The 19781-nt window shown below is 33.7% G+C and overlaps 2 protein-coding genes across 2 annotated transcripts; both read left to right on the top strand.

Annotated features, from left to right (window-relative positions):
• The first annotated feature begins 4688 nt into the window (after positions 1-4688).
• Positions 4689-6379, top strand: LOC18037893 (anthocyanidin 3-O-glucosyltransferase 2). The gene has a single exon (XM_006429720.2). The coding sequence runs from the start codon at positions 4727-4729 to the stop codon at positions 6248-6250; it is 1524 nt and encodes a 507-aa protein (XP_006429783.1). The 5' UTR covers positions 4689-4726; the 3' UTR covers positions 6251-6379.
• Positions 6380-11689: 5310 nt separating this feature from the next.
• Positions 11690-13403, top strand: LOC18039058 (anthocyanidin 3-O-glucosyltransferase 2). Its single transcript, XM_006429719.2, has one exon. The coding sequence runs from the start codon at positions 11709-11711 to the stop codon at positions 13206-13208; it is 1500 nt and encodes a 499-aa protein (XP_006429782.1). The 5' UTR covers positions 11690-11708; the 3' UTR covers positions 13209-13403.
• Positions 13404-19781: the final 6378 nt, after the last annotated feature.

Genomic DNA, 19781 nt, shown 5'->3' with positions numbered 1-19781 from the left:
ATAGTTCCTTCTTCTAACCTCTTAAGCGAAGTTATAACCAAGAAAATAATATTATACTGATTTGAAAGTGGTTTGTACTCACCTGTAGTTGAAACAACTTTCAAATTCTATACACTATACAAAGAACCGTCACTCAACATGTGCCTAAACATTGTCACTAAATTTTTCTTAATTGTTGCATGCATTAGATTTTCCTACGGAAAAAAAAAAACATGCTACATTAAGTGTAAAACAATTGGGAAAAAAAACCAGAGAAAACAATGGGAGAAAGAATTTTTTATACAACATTTTTATCAATAAAAATCATGTTCACAGTAATTAATTCTTCATTCTTATTGGTATTAACAGACTCCCACATTCTACAAAGCCTAACCCTTATCATCCAATATCTTTATCATTGTTCAACTCATGAAGAGAATAGTACTTCATGAAACACAATCCTAAAAATTCAAATAAGTAAAAAAATAAAAACACAAGAATATTTTTAAAGAGGATGTTAGTTAAATAATAAAAAAAATCCAAACATAACAAATCTTAATTACTTAATATTTATAGAGCTTGAAGAATGCAAAAGACACTAAACAAAAGGTTGCATAATTAAATATGAGATTATGGCATTAAAATTAGGCCCAAGTGGCATTGGTAAGGGAAGATGAAGGAACCTTCTTTCCTATATTAATTAGTTGATGTATTTTAAGCCACTAAAGTTTAGTTGTTGGCTTAATAAAATAAATGAATATTTCAAGACTTATAATTAATTATTATTAATGGTTAAATATTGTTGAATTTAAATAGAAAGAGGAAGAAACATGTAATCTTTGTAATCTAATAATTATTTTTTATTTATTTTCTATTTTTAATATTTTGTAATGTAATTATTTTTTAAATCTCAACCAATATATTAAATAATAGAGAATATAAAAAGATGAGAAATAATGATGCCACAAATCTTAATGTTTAAGCCACAAATCTTAAATACTTAATGTTTATAGAATTTGAAGAAGTCAAAAGGCACTAAACAAAATGTTGCATAATTAAATATGAGATTATGACATTAAAATTAGGCTCGAATGACATTGTTGAGGGAAGATGAATGAACCTTCATTCCTATATTAATTAATTGATGTATTTTAAGCAACTAAAGTTTAATTGTTGGCATAATAAAATAAATGAATGTTTTAAGACCTATAATTAATTATTATTAATGCTTACATATTGTTGAATTTAAATAGAAAGAGGAATAAACATGTAATCTTTTGTAATCTAATAATTATTTTCTATTTTTAATATTTTGTAATGTAATTATTTTTTAATCTCAACTAATATATTAGATAATAGAAAATATAAGAAGATGAGAAATATTGATGCTACATCACCTCTTGTAGTCTCAGCTTTATATATATACTAGGAAATAGAACCGCGCTTTGCGCGACTTTAAAAATATCAAATTAAAAATTAAAAATTTGATGCAATCCAAATTTCCTGAGAAATCGTGCTGATCTCTTCTCAAAATGAATATTAAACAAGTTAATTTTGTATGTTTATTTCAATAATAATAAATATCGCACATAATAATAATAATAATAATTGACACCTGGCGACGCTGAGGCTCATGAGCATTCCAAAAAATATAAGTTTCAATTGCATCGAGCCCTCCATCCTTTACCTTCTGTATAAGATCTGGCCACATCTGCACAAATACAACACATATATAAATAAATCATATCAAAATTTGTAAATTTAAAGAATAACAATGCTATTTGATCTAAAACTAGGGATGGCAATGGGGCAGATATGGGTTGGATCTACTCTGCTCCAGATCCAAATCCATAATAAAAATCAAGATCCGTATCTGCTCCAGATCCGTCATGAATCCATATTTTTTGCTCCATATCCAGATCCAAAAAAGAAATAAATATCTATATCTGCTCCAAATCTGAAAAAAAAAATTAAAATCTAAATCTGCTCTAGATCCGTCATGAATTCTAAAATTCAGTAATAAAAAAGTAATAATTGTTTAGATTGAAAATTAAAGGCTAAAATGTATTGATAACAAATAAATTATATAATTTTTCTCAAAAATATAATAAATATTGTAGCTTATACTTTTACACCAAAACAACAAATAAGAAAGTTAATAAAATATCATTCCGAAATAATTGCAGGAGTAAGATCAATATAATATTCTATTGTCTCCTTAATCATTCTAATATCTACGATACACCTACCCTCATTCCTACAACATTAGATAATAACATATAAATTAAATATGATTTATATTCAGTCCTTTATTATTTTTATTATGACCATATTTGACTAAATATATGAATAACTATATTCCTTAAAAATTATTTGGCCAATATAATAAAATAAATTGCCAGGTTATATTACTTGGCTTGAATTTGAATATTGCATGTACATGCTTTGAGGTTGGCTGACCTTTAAATTTACAAAACTAACCTTTAAGTTTTAAGAGTTTAAATGCATGGTAAATACTACTAATATGTTATGAATAAAATTTATTATTATTATAATTTCACAATTGTTAAGAAACTTTTAAAATAAAATAAAATTAAAAAATGAGTGGATATGGATATGGATTTAGATATTAAGATAGATCTAGATCTGTTCCAGATCCGTTTTAGATCCACACATCGATATCCAAATCCGATCCAAATCCATTTTAAACCGATCCAAATCCGATCCAATTGGATTTGGATCACGTGGATCTTGGATCAGATCCAATCCATTGCCATCCCTATCTAAAACTATTGCCCATAATTTTTCCTAAACATGAAAGCGCACCGTTTTGAATGTGGGATCATGTTTGACTTGTTAGGAACAAAAATATATAAGATAATATTTTCGCAGCAAAGTAGCATTTTTTTTTTTTTTTGGGTTAAAAGAAGAAGAAAATGTAAAAGTGCAAGTGATTTGAGAAATTGTAAATTAATTATTTACATGTAGTACTCGTGGAGTGTTGCGAGGATATAGTGAATTGCACTAGAGAAGATAACTCGTCGTTCTCCATTAATTATAATAGCAGTTGCATCAATTAATTAACATTGTTGAGTGAAGATGAAAGAATCTCTCTTCAAATGTTAATTAATTGATGTATTTTAAGCCACTAAAGTTTAATTGCTAGTATAATAAAATTTGAAGAAGCCAAAAAGTATTAAACAAAATGTTGCATAATTAAATATGAGATTATGGCATTAAAATTAGGCTATAGTGGCATTGTTGAGGGAAGATGAAAGAACTTCTCTTCCTATGTTAATTAATTGATGTATTTTAAGCTACTAAAGTTTAATTGCTACCATAATAAAATAAATGAATGTTTCAAAAGACTCATAATTAATTATTATTATTAATGGTTACATATTGTTGGATTTAAATAGAAAGAGAAAGATACATGTACAAATGATATCCATCAATATTTTGATATTTTAGATAATAGAGAATATAAAAAGATAAGGAATGGTGATGCCATGGGAGAAGATGAAAGAATCTCTCTTCTTATGTTAATTAATTGATGTATTTTAAGCCACTAAAGTTTAATTGCTAGCATAATAAAATTTGAAGAAGCCAAAAAGTACTAAACAAAAGGTTGCATAATTAAATATGATATTATGTCATTAAAATTAGGCGCTAGTGGCATTGTTGAGGGAAAATGAAAGAATATTTCTTCCTATGTTAATTAATTGATATACTTTAAGCCACTAAAATTTAATTGCTAATATAATAAAGTAAATAAATGTTTCAAAAGACTTATAATTAATTATTATTATTAATTACATATTGTTGGATTTAAATAAAAAGAGGAAGAGCCATATACAAAGAATATCCACCAGCATTTTAGATAATAAAGATTATATAAATATGAAGAATTGTAATGCCACATCACCTCTTGTAGTCTCAGTTTTATATATATACTAGAAAATATAACTGCATTTCACACGGCTTTGAAAAAAGAATTTAGTATTATCATTTTTTCTTACTTTGCACTTGATGAAACTGATAAAAAATATGAATTGATTTTTTTTTAAAGATGAGGCAGCCTTATAAAAAATAAAAAAAGCTATTAGCCAGCAATACAAATAAAGAAGCAACGCAAGATAAAGAATAAAATGAGATAATATATTATAAAGTGATTTTATTCATTCCAATTGTGTGTGTACAAAACAAAAATATGAGTTCTCCTTTTATAGTTATATAACCACTCCATGAAATTAATGAAAAATTATGGATTATAATTCCTTGTAAGATGGTGGGAGTTATAGGGAAGCTAAATGTTGCTAATTGAAGATAGTGGGGAGAATAAGAGATATATGTTATGAACATCTACATTTATTTTAATAAATTCATAACATACCCCCTTAGATGTTCATTACAAAGAATATGCCTAATTAAAATTTTTATATAATTGTTATTGTGTAATAACAATCAAATTAATTATGAGAAGATGAAAATCCAAATCTAAAAGAAAATTTCTCAATTTCTTAGATAATAGAGAATATACAAAAATGAGAAATAGTGATGTCATATCATATACTCAAGTCCCAACTTTATATATATATATATATATATATATATATATATATATATATATATATATATATATATATATATATATATATATATATATAGATAGATATAGATTCGTAATCGTTTGTGATATAAAGGTGGAAAAAAAAATAAATTAATGAACTGATCCTCACGTACTATTATGACATCACTTCAGCTCTTATCTCTCATCCAGACACACATAGAAAGCAGTACTCAATTATTGATTCCCACTCCGCAAAACAAGATGAAGAAAGCTGAGCTTGTGTTCATTCCAACGCCAGGCGCCGGCCACCTTGTATCGACGGTGGAGATGGCAAAGATCCTTGTTGATCGCGACGAACGTATCTCCATCACAGTCCTGATAATCAAGCTTCCATTTGACAACAAGGTCGCCGCCTACACAGAATCACTCGTCGCCTCTAATTTACCATCTCGTATCAAATTCATTATCCTTCCCGATGACAACCAATCCCCTCCCCCAGGAAAAGTCCCCTATTCTTCCCTCGAAAGCAAAAAAACCCACGTCAAAGAAGCTGTCGCTAAGCTCACTGGGTCACCTGACTCGCCAACACTTGCCGGATTTGTTCTCGACATGTTCTGCATGTGCATGGTTGACGTTGCAGATGAACTTAGGGTTCCTAGTTATGTCTTCTTCACGTCGAGTGCTGCTTCATTGGGTTCCTTTCTTAACGGCCAAGCTCTTTACGACCAAAACAAGCTCACCACTGAGTTGATAGACTCGGGTGCTGAGTTGCAAGTTCCGACGCTTTTGAACTCAATTCCTGCTAGGCTTTTGCCCAGTTCTTATTTTGATAAAGAGTGGGCCGAATTTTTATTTGGGCAAGCAAGAAGGTACAGAGTTGTTAAGGGTATAATGGTGAACACATTTGAAGAGCTAGAACCCTACGCAGTCAAGTCTTTCTATGATGGTAAGATTAAGATTCCGCCGGTTTATGCCGTGGGACCCGTTGTGAATATCACAGGGGACAATTATGCTTTGGGACCCGGAGGAATTGAGAAGAAAGCTGAAGTTATGGCGTGGCTGGATGATCAACCAGAATCATCAGTCGTGTTCCTGTGCTTTGGGAGCAGGGGATGCTTCGATGTGGATCAAGCGAGAGAGATCGCGCATGCGCTAGAACAATGCGGACACCGGTTCTTGTGGTCCCTACGTCAGGCCCCAACCGAGGATAAGAACGAAATGCCGAGTGATTACGCAGATCTCAAGGGCGTACTGCCGGAAGGGTTTTTGGATCGAACGGCTGAGATAGGGAAGGTGATTGGGTGGGCCCCGCAGGTTGCTGTGCTGAGCCATCCCGCGGTTGGAGGGTTCGTATCGCACTGCGGGTGGAATTCAACGCTAGAGAGTATTCGGTTTGGCGTTCCGATCGCCACGTGGCCGATGTACGCGGAGCAACAGGCTAATGCGTTTCAGTTGGTGATAGAGTTGGGACTGGCGGTGGAGATTAAAATGGATTATAGGAAGGATATTTTAAATAAAATTCCAACGATGGTTACTGCTGAGGAGATTGAGAGAGGAATCAAGTGCTTGATGAATCCTGAGAGCGAGATTCGGAAAAGAGTGAAGGAAATGAGTGAGAAAGCTGGAAGAGCGGTGATGGACGGTGGATCTTCATTCTCATCACTGGGCCGCTTTATTGATGATGCATTAGACAACATGTGAACATAAGGGCAGCCGTGCTTCAAGTAGTCAGTGCTTTTAGCTCAATAATTTCAAGTAGCTCATGTGGCCAGACTGAGGTGCATTTGTCGTCTTGTTATGTTTTATTTTTTATTATCTTTTTAAGAAGTCTTCTTGTAGTTTAATTTCATATTTTCTCATCTTTATTCTCTTGGACCATTTTGCATAAAAAATCTGATCTAAAAACATATTTTCTAAAAATAACAAATATAAAATCATGTCAAACGTATTAATCAGTTTTTTTCTTATCAAACCTATTCTGACAAAAAAAAAAAACAAATACGCCAAAAATAGGGATGGCGTTTGGAGTAAATCTCTAAATGAACCAAGTTCAAACTTCAGGTATTGATATAGAATTGATTCTAGATGATTTTTTCATCTATATCTGTGGACAAATCATTAAGAATTGGGGAATTTTAACTGTACTTAAAGCAATTTTGATTGATCATTGAGGCTACTATTTTAAATAAAAAAATTAACAAAATAAAAATTAAAGAGCTGGATTCAAACTCTATCAAATTTTTAAAAAGTTATATGTTACTTTGTCGGAATGAAAAAGTAATTAACAAAATAAAGATCACACAATTAAGTTACTTTGACTTTATTTAACAAAATATAAATTTATTTTTTCATCCTATATATATAAAATTTACAAATTAATTAAACAGGAGCTAAATCAATATTTTTATACCTAATTTTTACTATTTCCTTTCAAAATTTTAAAATCTTTTAAAACCTGCAGGCGCGGTGGCTGCTCTATCTTAAGCATCCTCCGCCCCTCGCCTAGAAATCTTGAAAGTTATATGCGAGAACTATTATTTGTTGGCCGGCGGCATAAGTTGATGTTTTGTTTAGATGTGGCTTGATGATCCGCCGGAATCATCGGCGGTGTTCCTGTGATTCGGGAGCATGGGACGTTTTGGTGAAGATCGGGTGAGAGGGATTGCATGCATGTGCACTGAAGCAAAGTATATACAGTATGATTACGCAACTGTTTCTTATTACATTACCGAATTTATGTGTGTTACAAATAAAAAAAAGGAGGTGTAAACAAAAAAATTAATAGCAATAATAAAACAAGGAACAAGAAGAGTTTCACCAAACTCAGAATCTATAGAATATAAACTGATCTTGAGTTTGATTGCAGCCTACCTCTATCCTGCATTGACTCCAATGCTACAACTTGATAAATTTTTCGTCCTAGTCTTACAAGTTTTTCATTGTTTTCAATTTTTTTATCACAAACTTGTCCTTTTTTTTTTTTTTCCCCCGGTGAAACATAACAAAGGTATATACACTTGTACTGTGTAAGAGAAAACTTGTAAAAAAAAAAAAATGTAACATTGGTCATTAGTTCCCCCTTTTTTTTTGGGGGGTTACATTTCTAGTTGAAGAGACTAGAAAGAAATGCAACCCGTAACTAGAATTTATGGCAAGTATTATGGCTATTGATATATTGGATATTCTAGGCACCGGTTGCATCTCTTGTTGGAGGAGGAATTCTAGAATACATCTGTTGTACCATGTCAGTCATACAATAAATAAATAATGTCATGGCATATGTGCATTTATTTTGTAAACTATCATGCAAGTGATGATTGTATTAAACTCAATTACACATGTCATGCATGTATTAATTGATTGTAATACAACATATGTATTCTAGAATTTCTCTTCATTGGAGACTGACTTTTTGCACCCTCGAATTATTAGAGATCGCTGCTTAAACTGTTGTTATTGTTATTTGGATTAGATGATGAGCTTTTTCACATCCACATAACTTGAGGCTAATTGTGTTGTTCACTGTACATAACCCGACTAATTGTTAAAAATATATGTGTGTTGGTTAATTATAAATAAATAAATTCACCATCACAAGTGATCAGGCACGCATTATTGTTGTTATCCAGCAAAGCAACGAATGCTAACTAACTAATTAAAAAAATAACAGAATAAATAAACAATGCTAACTAACTAATTAACAAAATAGCAGAATGCGAACGCTGCTAACGGTGCATTGCACACCACATAACAACCTTGCTGACTCAGCAACAAGTCATCCAAGTGTTTGTTAATTAATTAACTAACACAACTAACTCTCTGAACGTATATCCTCAACATATCCCCACGTCAAAGAAGCTGTCTCTAAGCTCACTGAGTCACCCTAACTCGCCTCCACTAGCCAACTTTGTTCTCGACGTGTTCTGCACCCGCATGATTGCCGCTGCAGTCTTGCAGATGAATTTACGGTTCCTAGTTGTGCTTTCTTTACGTCGAGCGCAGCTGCATTGGATTCCGTGCGTTCTTAACGCCCCAGCGCCATTCACGACCAAAATAAACTCACAACTAAGTTCCGACTCTTGTGATCTCAGATCCCGTTGTTTATGCTGTGGGGACCATTTCCAATATTCGAGGGTAGAGTCATGCCTCTATCTGCCCGGAGGGATAAAGAAGAAAGCTGATATTATCACGTGGCTTGATGATCAAACTAAATCATCAGTCGTGTTACTGTGCTTCGAGATTGCGCATGCGCAGGAGCAAAGCGGGCGTTGGTTTTTATGGTCTTCATGTCAGTAGCCCCCGACGTCCAAGAATAAGTACTAAATGCCGAGTGAACTGATTATGCAGATCCTACGCTGGGAGGGTTTGTACCGTAGTGGGGGAGCGTATTCGATTTGGTGTTCCAATTGCAACGTTGCAGATAAACGCGGAGCAGCAGTTGATGCATCTCAGAAGGCGATGTGAGTTGGGACACGGCACTAGCGGTAAAGATTAAAATGGATTATAAGAATGATTGTGTGAATGAAGTTTCAATGGTTGTTTCTGCTGAGGAGGTGAAGAGAGGAATCAATTAATTGTTGGATGAAACCGGATGGTGAGATTAGGAGCAGAGTGAGGGAACCAAGTGAGAAAGCCAGACGAGCGGTGATGGACGGTGGATAGGGCCGCTTCATTGACACTACAACAAAATTGATTTATTGCGGCAGAGGCTTTACGGCAAATTTTAATTATGATGGTATTTATTATTAATGATGGGATGTCTAATAACTATGCCGTTATGGAGTTATTCATCACCGGTTAGGTCCTGCAGCGGGCTTTTGATATATGCTGTAAAGTTTTTCTTTTTTAAATTAAACCATTTAATATTCAAACATTATATTTTCTCCTGACTAATTTAGATTCGAGACATGTATGATCACTGGGGCGGTAAAACTCTCCCACTAAATATTTAATGCAATTAGATTCCCAAGTCTCAAACCGAGAACCTTAGTTAAGTTAGAACAACCCCGATAACCTTGGTGTATATATACTGTAAAATATTTTAAAGTATCTCGTCTTTTAGGACATGAGAATAAATCATGCTATGGGAGCAAATGTTTTAACAGCATAAATGCATTTGCCTGGAAATAAACAATACCTTTAATAGCGTAAAAATATATAAATTATTATATATGGTATTGATTTGGTTTAGGATCCTATACTTTGTTAAAATTCGAATAAGTTATTAAATATATATAGAGGGTGTAATAGAATAATATTAAGAAAAGCTACTAAGCATATTATACTATTAAACCATATTGTTAATAACTTTTCCGACTTTAATATTGTATTGCATTGACTTTTAAAACCAAAGATATTTAATCAATTGAAACTTATTAAGTTTATTTGTAATTAATTTATAAAACATAAAGTTGAAAGGCAATAATATTAACTACTGTCCATCATTTTAGCTGACCGTCGAAGGTGTATTTTCAGTAGCTACAGACATCGAATCTGGTATCATTAGAATGGCCATCACTGGAGTTACATATATAACAATGCCTGTAATATTACTGGCAATAAAGCTTTAATTCACTATAATAGATCTGCAATTAAAATTTTGAGCTAGTAATACATGTCTCGCTGCTTAAATCCAAGAATGAGGGGGTACTAATGGTACGATCGAAAACTAATTAACATCAATAGTTATCGGAATATGAACGTCGTTGGCAGTTTATGGTGGCCAACAATGGCAGCTAATGAGTAAATTTATTTTTTACTTATAAAAGTTAAAAAATAAATTTAATATAAATATATATAATAACATAAAATATTATTATTATATATAATACTGTATAGAGTAACTCCAAATATTGTGCAGTATTATTATTGTTAGGTCTCCTCGATTATTTGAAAGCCCCCTGGGTGAAGAATTCTTGAAAGATCGACCGAAGTCTTCCGCGTGCGAGTCGATAACAAGTTGCATTAATTTAATATTTGATTTAGCTGGCGAGACCCACCAAGTTGTGGCCAGTAAAACGAAGCCGAAAGCAATCAATTAACTAGGAGGTCCAATAATTGAGTATTTAAATTTCAAATAATTTTTCTAGAGAGCAACGTCTCCTTCTTGACTCGTCATCATCGATCAATTAGTTATGCCATGCACCGACTTCTTAATAGTTTGGTCAATTTTTTTAATTCAAAAAATAAAGAATAATTTTATTTTATGACTAATTTTTTCACTATTTTATTTTTTTATATAAATATGAAAATAAAATTTTAAAGAATTAAATTAAAATAATTTTTTAGTGATGCTCATTGCTCAGATGAGATTATCAAAACTTCTTTTAATGATAATAATAAAATTAAGGATCAGGCTACGGTGCAACTGTGGCACGGTGCCACAGTTGCACCTAAGGTTTCCCCTAAAATTAATCAACGTTAGAAATCAAGTTCACATGTCAGCATTTTTTTTTTAAATTAAGAACGATTCTGTGACATGCATGTATTACTTGTTATTTTTATTTTTTCTCAACACAAATCAATGAATCTCACAAAAACGTGCAAGATACAAAGATAAACAAAGAATTTGAATCCCAAAAAATTCTTCTTTACATACAATTTTTAAATGACAAAATTTTACATCAGAATCAACCGCATATAAGTAATAATCAATTTAGATGCCACCAACGTCATCCTATAACAATTTTTTTATTATTTACATATCACAAATTTTTCTTTGCATTAATTTATCAAATTTATCATTCTATACACAATTTTTCCATCACATATTGTTTGCTGTGGAATTTTTCTCTGTACAAGCTTATTTATGCCAGTAGTTTCATCAATTTCTTTCTTTCTTTTTTTTTTTTTTCAGCAAATCAATTTCGTAAGTGTTTAGTATGAAAAATTTATAGCATGCATATATAATAAATAAATAAATAAATAAAATCATCCTTTTTCTGTTAAAATCTAGAAACATGAAAACCTACAAATCTAGATCTACTTTAGCCTCAATCTGTTTAGATCCACAGAAAATTTTCCGAATATGCTCACAATAAACAAAAAATTCACCACCACAAGACATTCCCATAATCTGCTCCAGCAAAGCAGTGACATCACTTCAGTTCTTGACTTCTTGTCTTCACTTTACAAAAGGAATGCACTTGTAATAAAAAGAATGCACATAATACACACACAATACACCAAACAGCATAACAAAATGAAGAAAGCTCAGCTAGTGTTCATCCCATCGCCAGGTGCCGGCCACCTCGTATCAACGGTGGAGGTTGCAAGGCTTCTCGTTGAACGCGACGACGGTCTCTCCGTCACCGTCCTTATAATGAAGCTTCCACATGACAACACAGTCGCCACCTACACCCAGTCACTCGCTGCCTCTAACTTATCATCTCGTATCAAATTCATTAACCTTCCCGACGATCAACCCGACAAGGAATCCACTCCCCCAAAAAGATTCTTCGCTGATTTCGTCGAAAGCAAAAAACCCCACGTCAAAGAAGTTGTCGCTAATCTAACTGACGAGTCACCCGACTCGCCTCGACTCGCTGGGTTTGTTCTCGACATGTTCTGCACGTGCATGATTGAAGTCGCAGATGAATTTAAAGTTCCTAGTTATCTTTTCTTCACGTCGGGTGCAGCTTTTCTGGGTTTCATGCTTCGTGTTCAAGCTCTTCACGATGAGGAAAATACGGCAATTACTGAGTTGAAAGACTCGGATGCTGTGTTGGAAGTGCCGGGTCTAGTCAACTCAGTTCCCGCTAAGGTTTGGCCTTCCGTTGTATTTAATAAAGAGTGGGCCGAAGCTCTTTACCAGCACGCAAGAAGGTTTAGAGGGACTAAGGGTATTATGGTAAATACGTTCGAGGAGTTAGAATCACATGCGGTGAGGTCTTTTTCTAATGGTAAGAGTAAGACCCCGCCACTTTACCCCGTGGGGCCAATTTTGAATATCAAAGGTGAGAACTACGATTTGGGGGAAGGTGGAGCCGACAAGAAAGCGGATATCATGGCATGGCTTGATGATCAGCCTGAGTCGTCGGTGGTGTTCTTGTGCTTTGGGAGCTGGGGAAGTTTTGGTGAGGACCAAGTGAAGGAGATCGCATGTGCGCTCGAGCAGAGCGGACACCGATTCCTATGGTCCTTGCGTCGGGCCCCTTCGAAGGATACGTTTGAGAAGCCAAGTGATTACGAGGATCCGACGGAGGTTCTTCCAGAAGGGTTCATGGATCGAACGGCTAATATCGGGAAAGTGATCGGGTGGGCCCCACAGGTTGCGGTACTGGCTCATCCTTCCATCGGAGGGTTCGTATCGCATTGTGGATGGAATTCGACGCTGGAGAGTATATGGTTTGGCGTTCCAATTGCCACGTGGCCGATGTACGCGGAGCAACAATTTAATGCTTTTGAGTTGGTTGTAGAGCTGGGATTAGCTGTGGAGATCAAAATGGATTATAGGAACGACATTATGATCGAGAATCCGACCGTTGTGAATGCTGAGGTGATAGAGAGGGGAATCAGGTGTCTGATGGAACATAATAGTGAGATGAGGATGAGAGTCAAGGAGATGAGCGAGAAAGCAAGAAAAGCTTTGTCAGACGGTGGATCTTCGTTCTCTTCAATGGGCCGCCTCATCGATGATTTTCTGGACAATATAGCATAAAGCTACCGTAGATGTCCCCCACTAAATGCAATTTGCTTTAATGTTTTTCCTCTATTTTCGATAATTTTTCTTGGCTTGTAGAATTTTATTTTTTTTTTGAGAAGAAAGTAATCCTTTCATTCATTTGAGTTAACAAACAAGCAATGTCTGTTTGCTGCTTTGAATATCCGATATAGTCCGCCAAATTTCTATTCAGTTTCTTGTCGTGTTGTTGGATGAGTCAGCTACTTCACTGCAGTGTGCTTCAATGGTTACATTTGTAAAGCTTGTCTCTTTTGCCACATCCATTCCTCATTTGACAGCTTGGGCTTCTGCAATAGATACCTCCCCTTGGAATTTTTGTGCTTTTCACTGCTGCAGCTATCATTTGGCCTAGAGAATTCCTTATGACAGCCCCTAAACCGGCCGCTTGTTGATCTTAATGAACCACAGTATCAACTCTTTACTTTTATGCAGTTGCTAGGTGGTGGAGTCCATTCCTGCAACTTTCTGCCTTCTGTGCTTCTTTGACTCATCTGTCTCTTTACCTGCACTTTTTGATATGCATCGATAACTACTTTAGCCTTGGCAGCTGAAAACATGAAAACATGGGGTCTGGTTTTTTCCCCTCCAAGATGAATTTCTTCCATGCATGCCACGTAAACCCACCATATAGCTGCTACAAATTCCATCTCAGTCTTGTTCAGTGTACCAAATATTCTGAGCAGGATATTGAGAAAGTCAAATAAAACGGTATTGAAGAAAGTTTTCAAAAGCATAATCCACATTTGTCAAAGATATGATTCGTACTTGTCAAAGACATGATTCGCGTCGAACGGATTGACATATTTCCTTTCGTAGTTATGTATGTAATCTTTGAAAAAAAATGTAGCATCTGCATCTAAAAATAACACTTAGTGTATAATGTTTTATTCAAGAAATGAAAATAAGTTTCTTCATGGTATCAGAGTCATGAATACGCTCAATTTTCTTTAAGTTTTTCTATTCTATTTGTAACAAAAACAAAGGAAATTAAATTCTTCCCACAACCATTTTCTTCCTTAAAATCATTCCTACCATTACATAAATCCATGCCGATCAAAAAATAAGCCACCCACACATAAAAAAATTGAGTTTACAAACCTATCAACAATCCCATAAAATTTCCAAGAGAGTGTTCTTCAAAAAATAAGAATACCATCAAATTTCTCAGTTTCCATTAAGTAAACTATAAAAATTTCGCATTTAAACACAGTCTCACGCGCCACCACGCGCTACCCGAAATCACGGCCGACCACCATGCGCCGTTGTTATCATTCACGCGCTCCAGATGTTGAAGAAGACTCCAAACGACGTGTCGTTTTTCATCTCCAAAACTACGGATTATGCCTTTGAAAACTTCCTTCAATGCCGTTTTATTTGACATTCTCAACACAGGACATTCAACATATCTTCCCTATTGTGCCCCTTCATTTCAACCCCCAAATGAGTGCATTTCCAGATTTTCCTAGCCATTTTGCATTCCATAAGGGCATGGAAAACATCTTCACATCCAATTTTACATAGTTGGCATATGGGTTCTTGTAAAATTTTCCTTCTCCACATATTTTTTGTTGTTGGTAATAAGTTCTTGGCAGCTTTCCACACATAAATTTTGATTTTCTCTGGCAAATTTAGTCTCTATATCGTATGCCAGCCATTGAGTCCTCCTATTGAACATGTTGGTAGCTCATAAAACTTGAGACTGTGAGCTAACGGATAGCCACTCTTCACTGAGTACAACCACTTCTTATCATAGTGCCATATTAGCTTATCTTCTTAGGGGTTTCTCGACAATGGGATTCTTTTTATTCTTTTAACATCTTCTTTAACAAAGTTTTGGTCAATTAAGCTTACATTCCACTGATGGTTTGGATCAATAAGTGCTGAAACTTTTGCTTCTACAGGCAAGGGTGGCATAACCATCAGCCTAAAAGTCGTTGGCCTGGGTATCCAGTTGCTTGACTGGATCTGAATTTTTTCTCCTTTTCCTACTCGCCACCTTGTTCCCTTTTGTAGGATCTGCCTCTCCCATAAAATACTCTTCCAAATGAAGGATGGATTGGAGCCTGATTTGGCATTAAGAAATCCATTTGCTTGAAATATCTCGCTTCCAGGACTTTGGCAACCTTGCTTAGCAACTAGGGCTTGGTTAAAGCTTGACAAGTCTCTAAACCCCAATCACCCTCTGATCTTAGCAAAGCTTACATTCTCCCACTTTACCCAATGGATTCCTCTCTTATCTCTCTTTGACCCGCACCAAAAGCTTGCAATGTCCATTTATATGGTTTATTTAGTTTATAATAATATGAATAAAAAGAATTTAAAATAAGCGTAATACTGTAAAATTATGTTACTAATGAAATTATTAGTTATTATAAAAACAAAAGGAAGATATGTGGTATATATTAATTTTATTAAGAAGGAAATTGACAATCTCCCTTTTAAAATAATTGTACCAATTGATAAATTAAATAAAATGAGTTAGTTTCAAATAGAAATAAAGGAGTCGTGGAGTAAGTAACCAAACAAAAAACAACAATGTCCCCACAAGAAGATCATCCGAAACTTCAGTTTTATTTTTCCAATGTGTCATTACGTTACAATCATTAGCACTCCAATTATGAAATGGGCGATAAGTGCTACAATATCGATCCAACATTGAGATCAAAATTGCTACATGCATGTTAGCGCATAAGAAGTGACAGTTGCTTCTTGAGGCGATTGATGGTCTCGATCCGAAAGAGCTGCAGAAATTCGGACTTAGCTTGAGATGTGGCTATGCTTGAGTTCTGCCTGCTTGGATTGAACTTTGAATTTGCTGAAGCTTAGAGGTAGGCTTTAATTGCAATTTTGTAAGAAGCTTTAAGTCTTGGTTCTATTGAAGAAATTTGATGAACCTTGCTTTCCCGCACCCCGAAGAGCCCCCCTCCAACCCCGCCCCGCCCCCCCAAAACACCACAAAAGCTGAGGCCCTTACATGTGTTATTTAATTATAGGAGAAATTAATATTGTGCTGCTAAGTTAACATGTTTAGCTGGCTGTCCTAGCTGCTGCCCTGTGTCAATCTTAGCTGTTGTCAAATGTCTATGTAAAGAAATAATATTGATGGCCTTCATTCTATGCCTTTCCGTTCTTAGGCTTGCTCCAATGGCCAAGCACGTTGAGGCAAAGTGAGAGAATATGCACAAATAATCAATGCTATGCTGAATTGTGGCAGAATTAGCAAATTCTCTTACTAATTCTGCTACAATTCACGTGTCTGAGTGTCTTCGTTTTCTCTCTCTTTTTTTTTTTAAATTATTCTTTTGGGAAGTTTCCATTAAATTTGGATTCAAAAGAGGAGCAATTAATCAATTTCTCACCGACGACGGAACTCATAAAGCAATCCACTTACAACAGAGCTCAAACAGCAATGTACTTAAAATTATAAACTCTCGTAGCCAATAATTAAATAGTAACAATTCGATTAAAAAAAATTATAAACTTGCGCATTTGGCTAACAAACACAAAGACAAAGACGTGCAACCGGCACCACTCCTTCAAAGAATTGATGAAGGCTTAAGCACCCACTGAAATTCCAATTATTTATATAAAAAAAACAAAGTTAATTAATTTATCATAAAAATATTCACGTACGCACGAAATAAAAGAAAATATAGTAAATTATCATACGACAAATATAATAAATTATAACCAGAGATATGACATGGCTTCATAGAAGCTCCGATTCACCGGAACATTCAACGGAGCCATGAGTTTGCATGCTTCCAACTTTCACCTTTCTCTTCATCTGCTCAATTGTGATTCTCAGTTTTATCACGACGATTATAAGAAGTAGCTTAGGAAGTTGCAAAAGCATCAGTCATCAGAGTCCCGATAGCAACAACCAGCAATCAATCCGGTGAACGGGATTTCATCGAGGCACTGCGATGTCAAGGTATCAAAGGAGTTGGGAAGCACGTTAATGAACCCGGTTGATAATATAACTCCGGCGGCAAAGGCAAGAAACTTTTTTTTTTCTCCGGACTTAATACCGGGATGGTTTTCCGAAGACCGGAAGAAAAATCCGATGGCTCCGATACGAGGATCACGAAGTAATAGGAGAATGCACGTGTGATCCTCGTAGCCGGAGCCATCGGAGTTTAGTGACAACCACGAGAATTGAATCAAGTGATCATGGAAAGAATTTGCAGCCTGAAGTCGTTTTATGATTTTTGGTACGAATATACTCTTTTATGGAGAGTATATGTGAGAGTTTGTACTGGAATTTGAAAGATGGATATTGTTTGTTGTGGATAAGGGTTGCTGATCTGAGTTTTTACTTAGGCTCCGTTTGGTACAACTTTTCAAACAGAGTTTGTTTAAATAGAGTTTTTGTTAGTAGAGCTTTTGTAAATAGCGCTTTTACAAAAAACAATTTAGTTGTTTGGTTGTCAATAAGAGTTTTAGTTAAAATTTTATGAAATTACTTTAATAGGCAAGCTTTTTAAAGTTATATTATGAAAAAAATAAATAAGATTGTTAAATAAATAGAGGATATTTTAGATATTTTGACATTTAAAAAAATAATTTAACATCTACTCCCAAAAGCTCAAAATTTGAGCTTTTACTAGTGGAGGTAATATAGTTTATTTAAGCTTCAAAATCTCTATTAGTAAAACAACCAAACAACAACAAAAATTATGATAAGAGCTTATAGGATTAAATAAGCACTTATGGTTATCAAATAAGTCATACCAAACAATCACTTAGTATTGAATCAATAATTGTTAAACAAGATAAATAAAAAAATAAAAATTTAAATAATTATAATCTTAATTCAGTGCTCAGCAAAAATTTAACTCTCACTAAATCTTAATACTTATTTGTTGCCTCATTCTTGAATAAAACATTAGGTAGTTTAGATCTTTAATTAGTGTGAGTAGAGAGTTTAAATAAAAAGGCTAAGATAATGATTTCAAATGTTTAATAGAATTTAAATAAAATAACAATTTTACTCTTGAATTCAAGGATATTTTTACTTCACACTATTAATAATACAATAAAATTTAGCTTTTTAAAATTATGAAATCAAATTTAACGATGGGTTGACTGGGTCTTCATGAATTAGGACTTAGGATAAATTGTGGATTTAGTTTGATTATGCAAATTGGTGAAGACAAATTGAGAAGTCGAATCAGATTTTTTTTCTATTAAGGAAAAAAAATAGAGTTTTAAGTGTATATAATGGAATATTGGCTATGTAAATGAATTTTTTATTTTTGTATTTTAAAATATTATTTTAATTTTATATTTAGTATATTAAATGCCTAAATCACCCTTGTGACGTCATTAATTGTAAACAACCGTTAATGTTTTGGTGGATGATCGATACAAATTACAAATTTAGGGTGGAAAATTAAACGAATTTAAACTTTTGTAATGTTTTTTATAACTGACTAATTAAACTTAAGGCAGACTGTTAATTTCTCTATTTTTTTATTTAGCATGTTAAATATCTAAATTACCCTTATGACCTCATTACTTTCTAATGGAAGTTAATGATTTGGTGGATGAATAATATAAATTATAAATTTAGTGTGGATGAATGATATAACTTAAAAATGTTGTAGTATTTTTTATTTATTTTTAAACAAAACCCATTAGGCATTTAGGCTAAACCAAACAAACATAGTACATCCAATTTTCGTTAGAAGTTGGACTAATGGCTTCCTTTCATTATACTCTTATAACACCTTTTGAGTATTTTACAATTGTAGTCTCCAGCAAAATTACATCAAAGGACAAACATGTGACCCCCAGATTAATACATATTTTCTTCTGTTATCAGAGAATTCACCCAACTTATTGGAATTCCAAAATAGCGACTAAAAACCCTAGTTATTCCCCGGGGAAGGGAAGAGAGAGAAAGAATCAAGTTTCCAAATAATAATAATATCTCAAAGACTCGTTACAAACACTATTAGAAAATCAGAATGGGTACTTAACAAATAGATATTAAATAAATTGTTACATTTTTTGTTTGGAGTTTTAAAGTAATACTTTTTTTTCTATTTTCATTGCCCCAGTAAATTTTCGTTAGTGAGAATTGCGAGTTTTAATTGGTATTTGCAGTACAACAAATTAACAATTTCATTAATTTATACGTTTGATTAAAATTTTTTATTTCTTTTATTTTCGGAAGCAATGAAAATAGATTAAAAGAATCAAAAGATGAGAGAAGGCGAAAAAAAAATGGAAACAAGAGTGAGAGAATAAGAAGAATCAGAAAGAATATATATATATATATATATATAGGATTACGGGGTTCGAAGAGGACGATTGGATAACTGGTTTCCATGTTTGATGAAGAAATTTTAAAATAAGGTTCTTATTGTAATAAACGGAAAAAGGAGCAAATAAGTGAAAGGGTTTTAAAAGAGTTGGTAGGGTGCCAAAACAAAAAGAGGCTAAGCGATTGGGCTATCATATTGGAATAATATTTGCCCAAATTAGAATTTCATGTGTCTTGAGTGTCTTTTTTATTTATTTTTATTGTTTTCCCCTCACTCG

The sequence above is a fragment of the Citrus clementina genome, unplaced genomic scaffold, assembly GCF_000493195.1.
Source record: "Citrus clementina cultivar Clemenules unplaced genomic scaffold, Citrus_clementina_v1.0 scaffold_6, whole genome shotgun sequence".
Taxonomy (NCBI): domain Eukaryota; kingdom Viridiplantae; phylum Streptophyta; class Magnoliopsida; order Sapindales; family Rutaceae; genus Citrus; species Citrus x clementina.
The sequence above is the reverse complement of the archived record's forward strand: the minus strand, read 5'-3'. Positions and strand labels throughout refer to the sequence as shown.

Excerpts from the sequence above, each read along its gene's own strand:
- LOC18037893 (XM_006429720.2), top strand. The coding sequence starts at position 4,727 with ATGACATCACTTCAGCTCTTATCTCTCATCCAGACACACATAGAAAGC.
- LOC18039058 (XM_006429719.2), top strand. The coding sequence starts at position 11,709 with ATGCACATAATACACACACAATACACCAAACAGCATAACAAAATGAAG.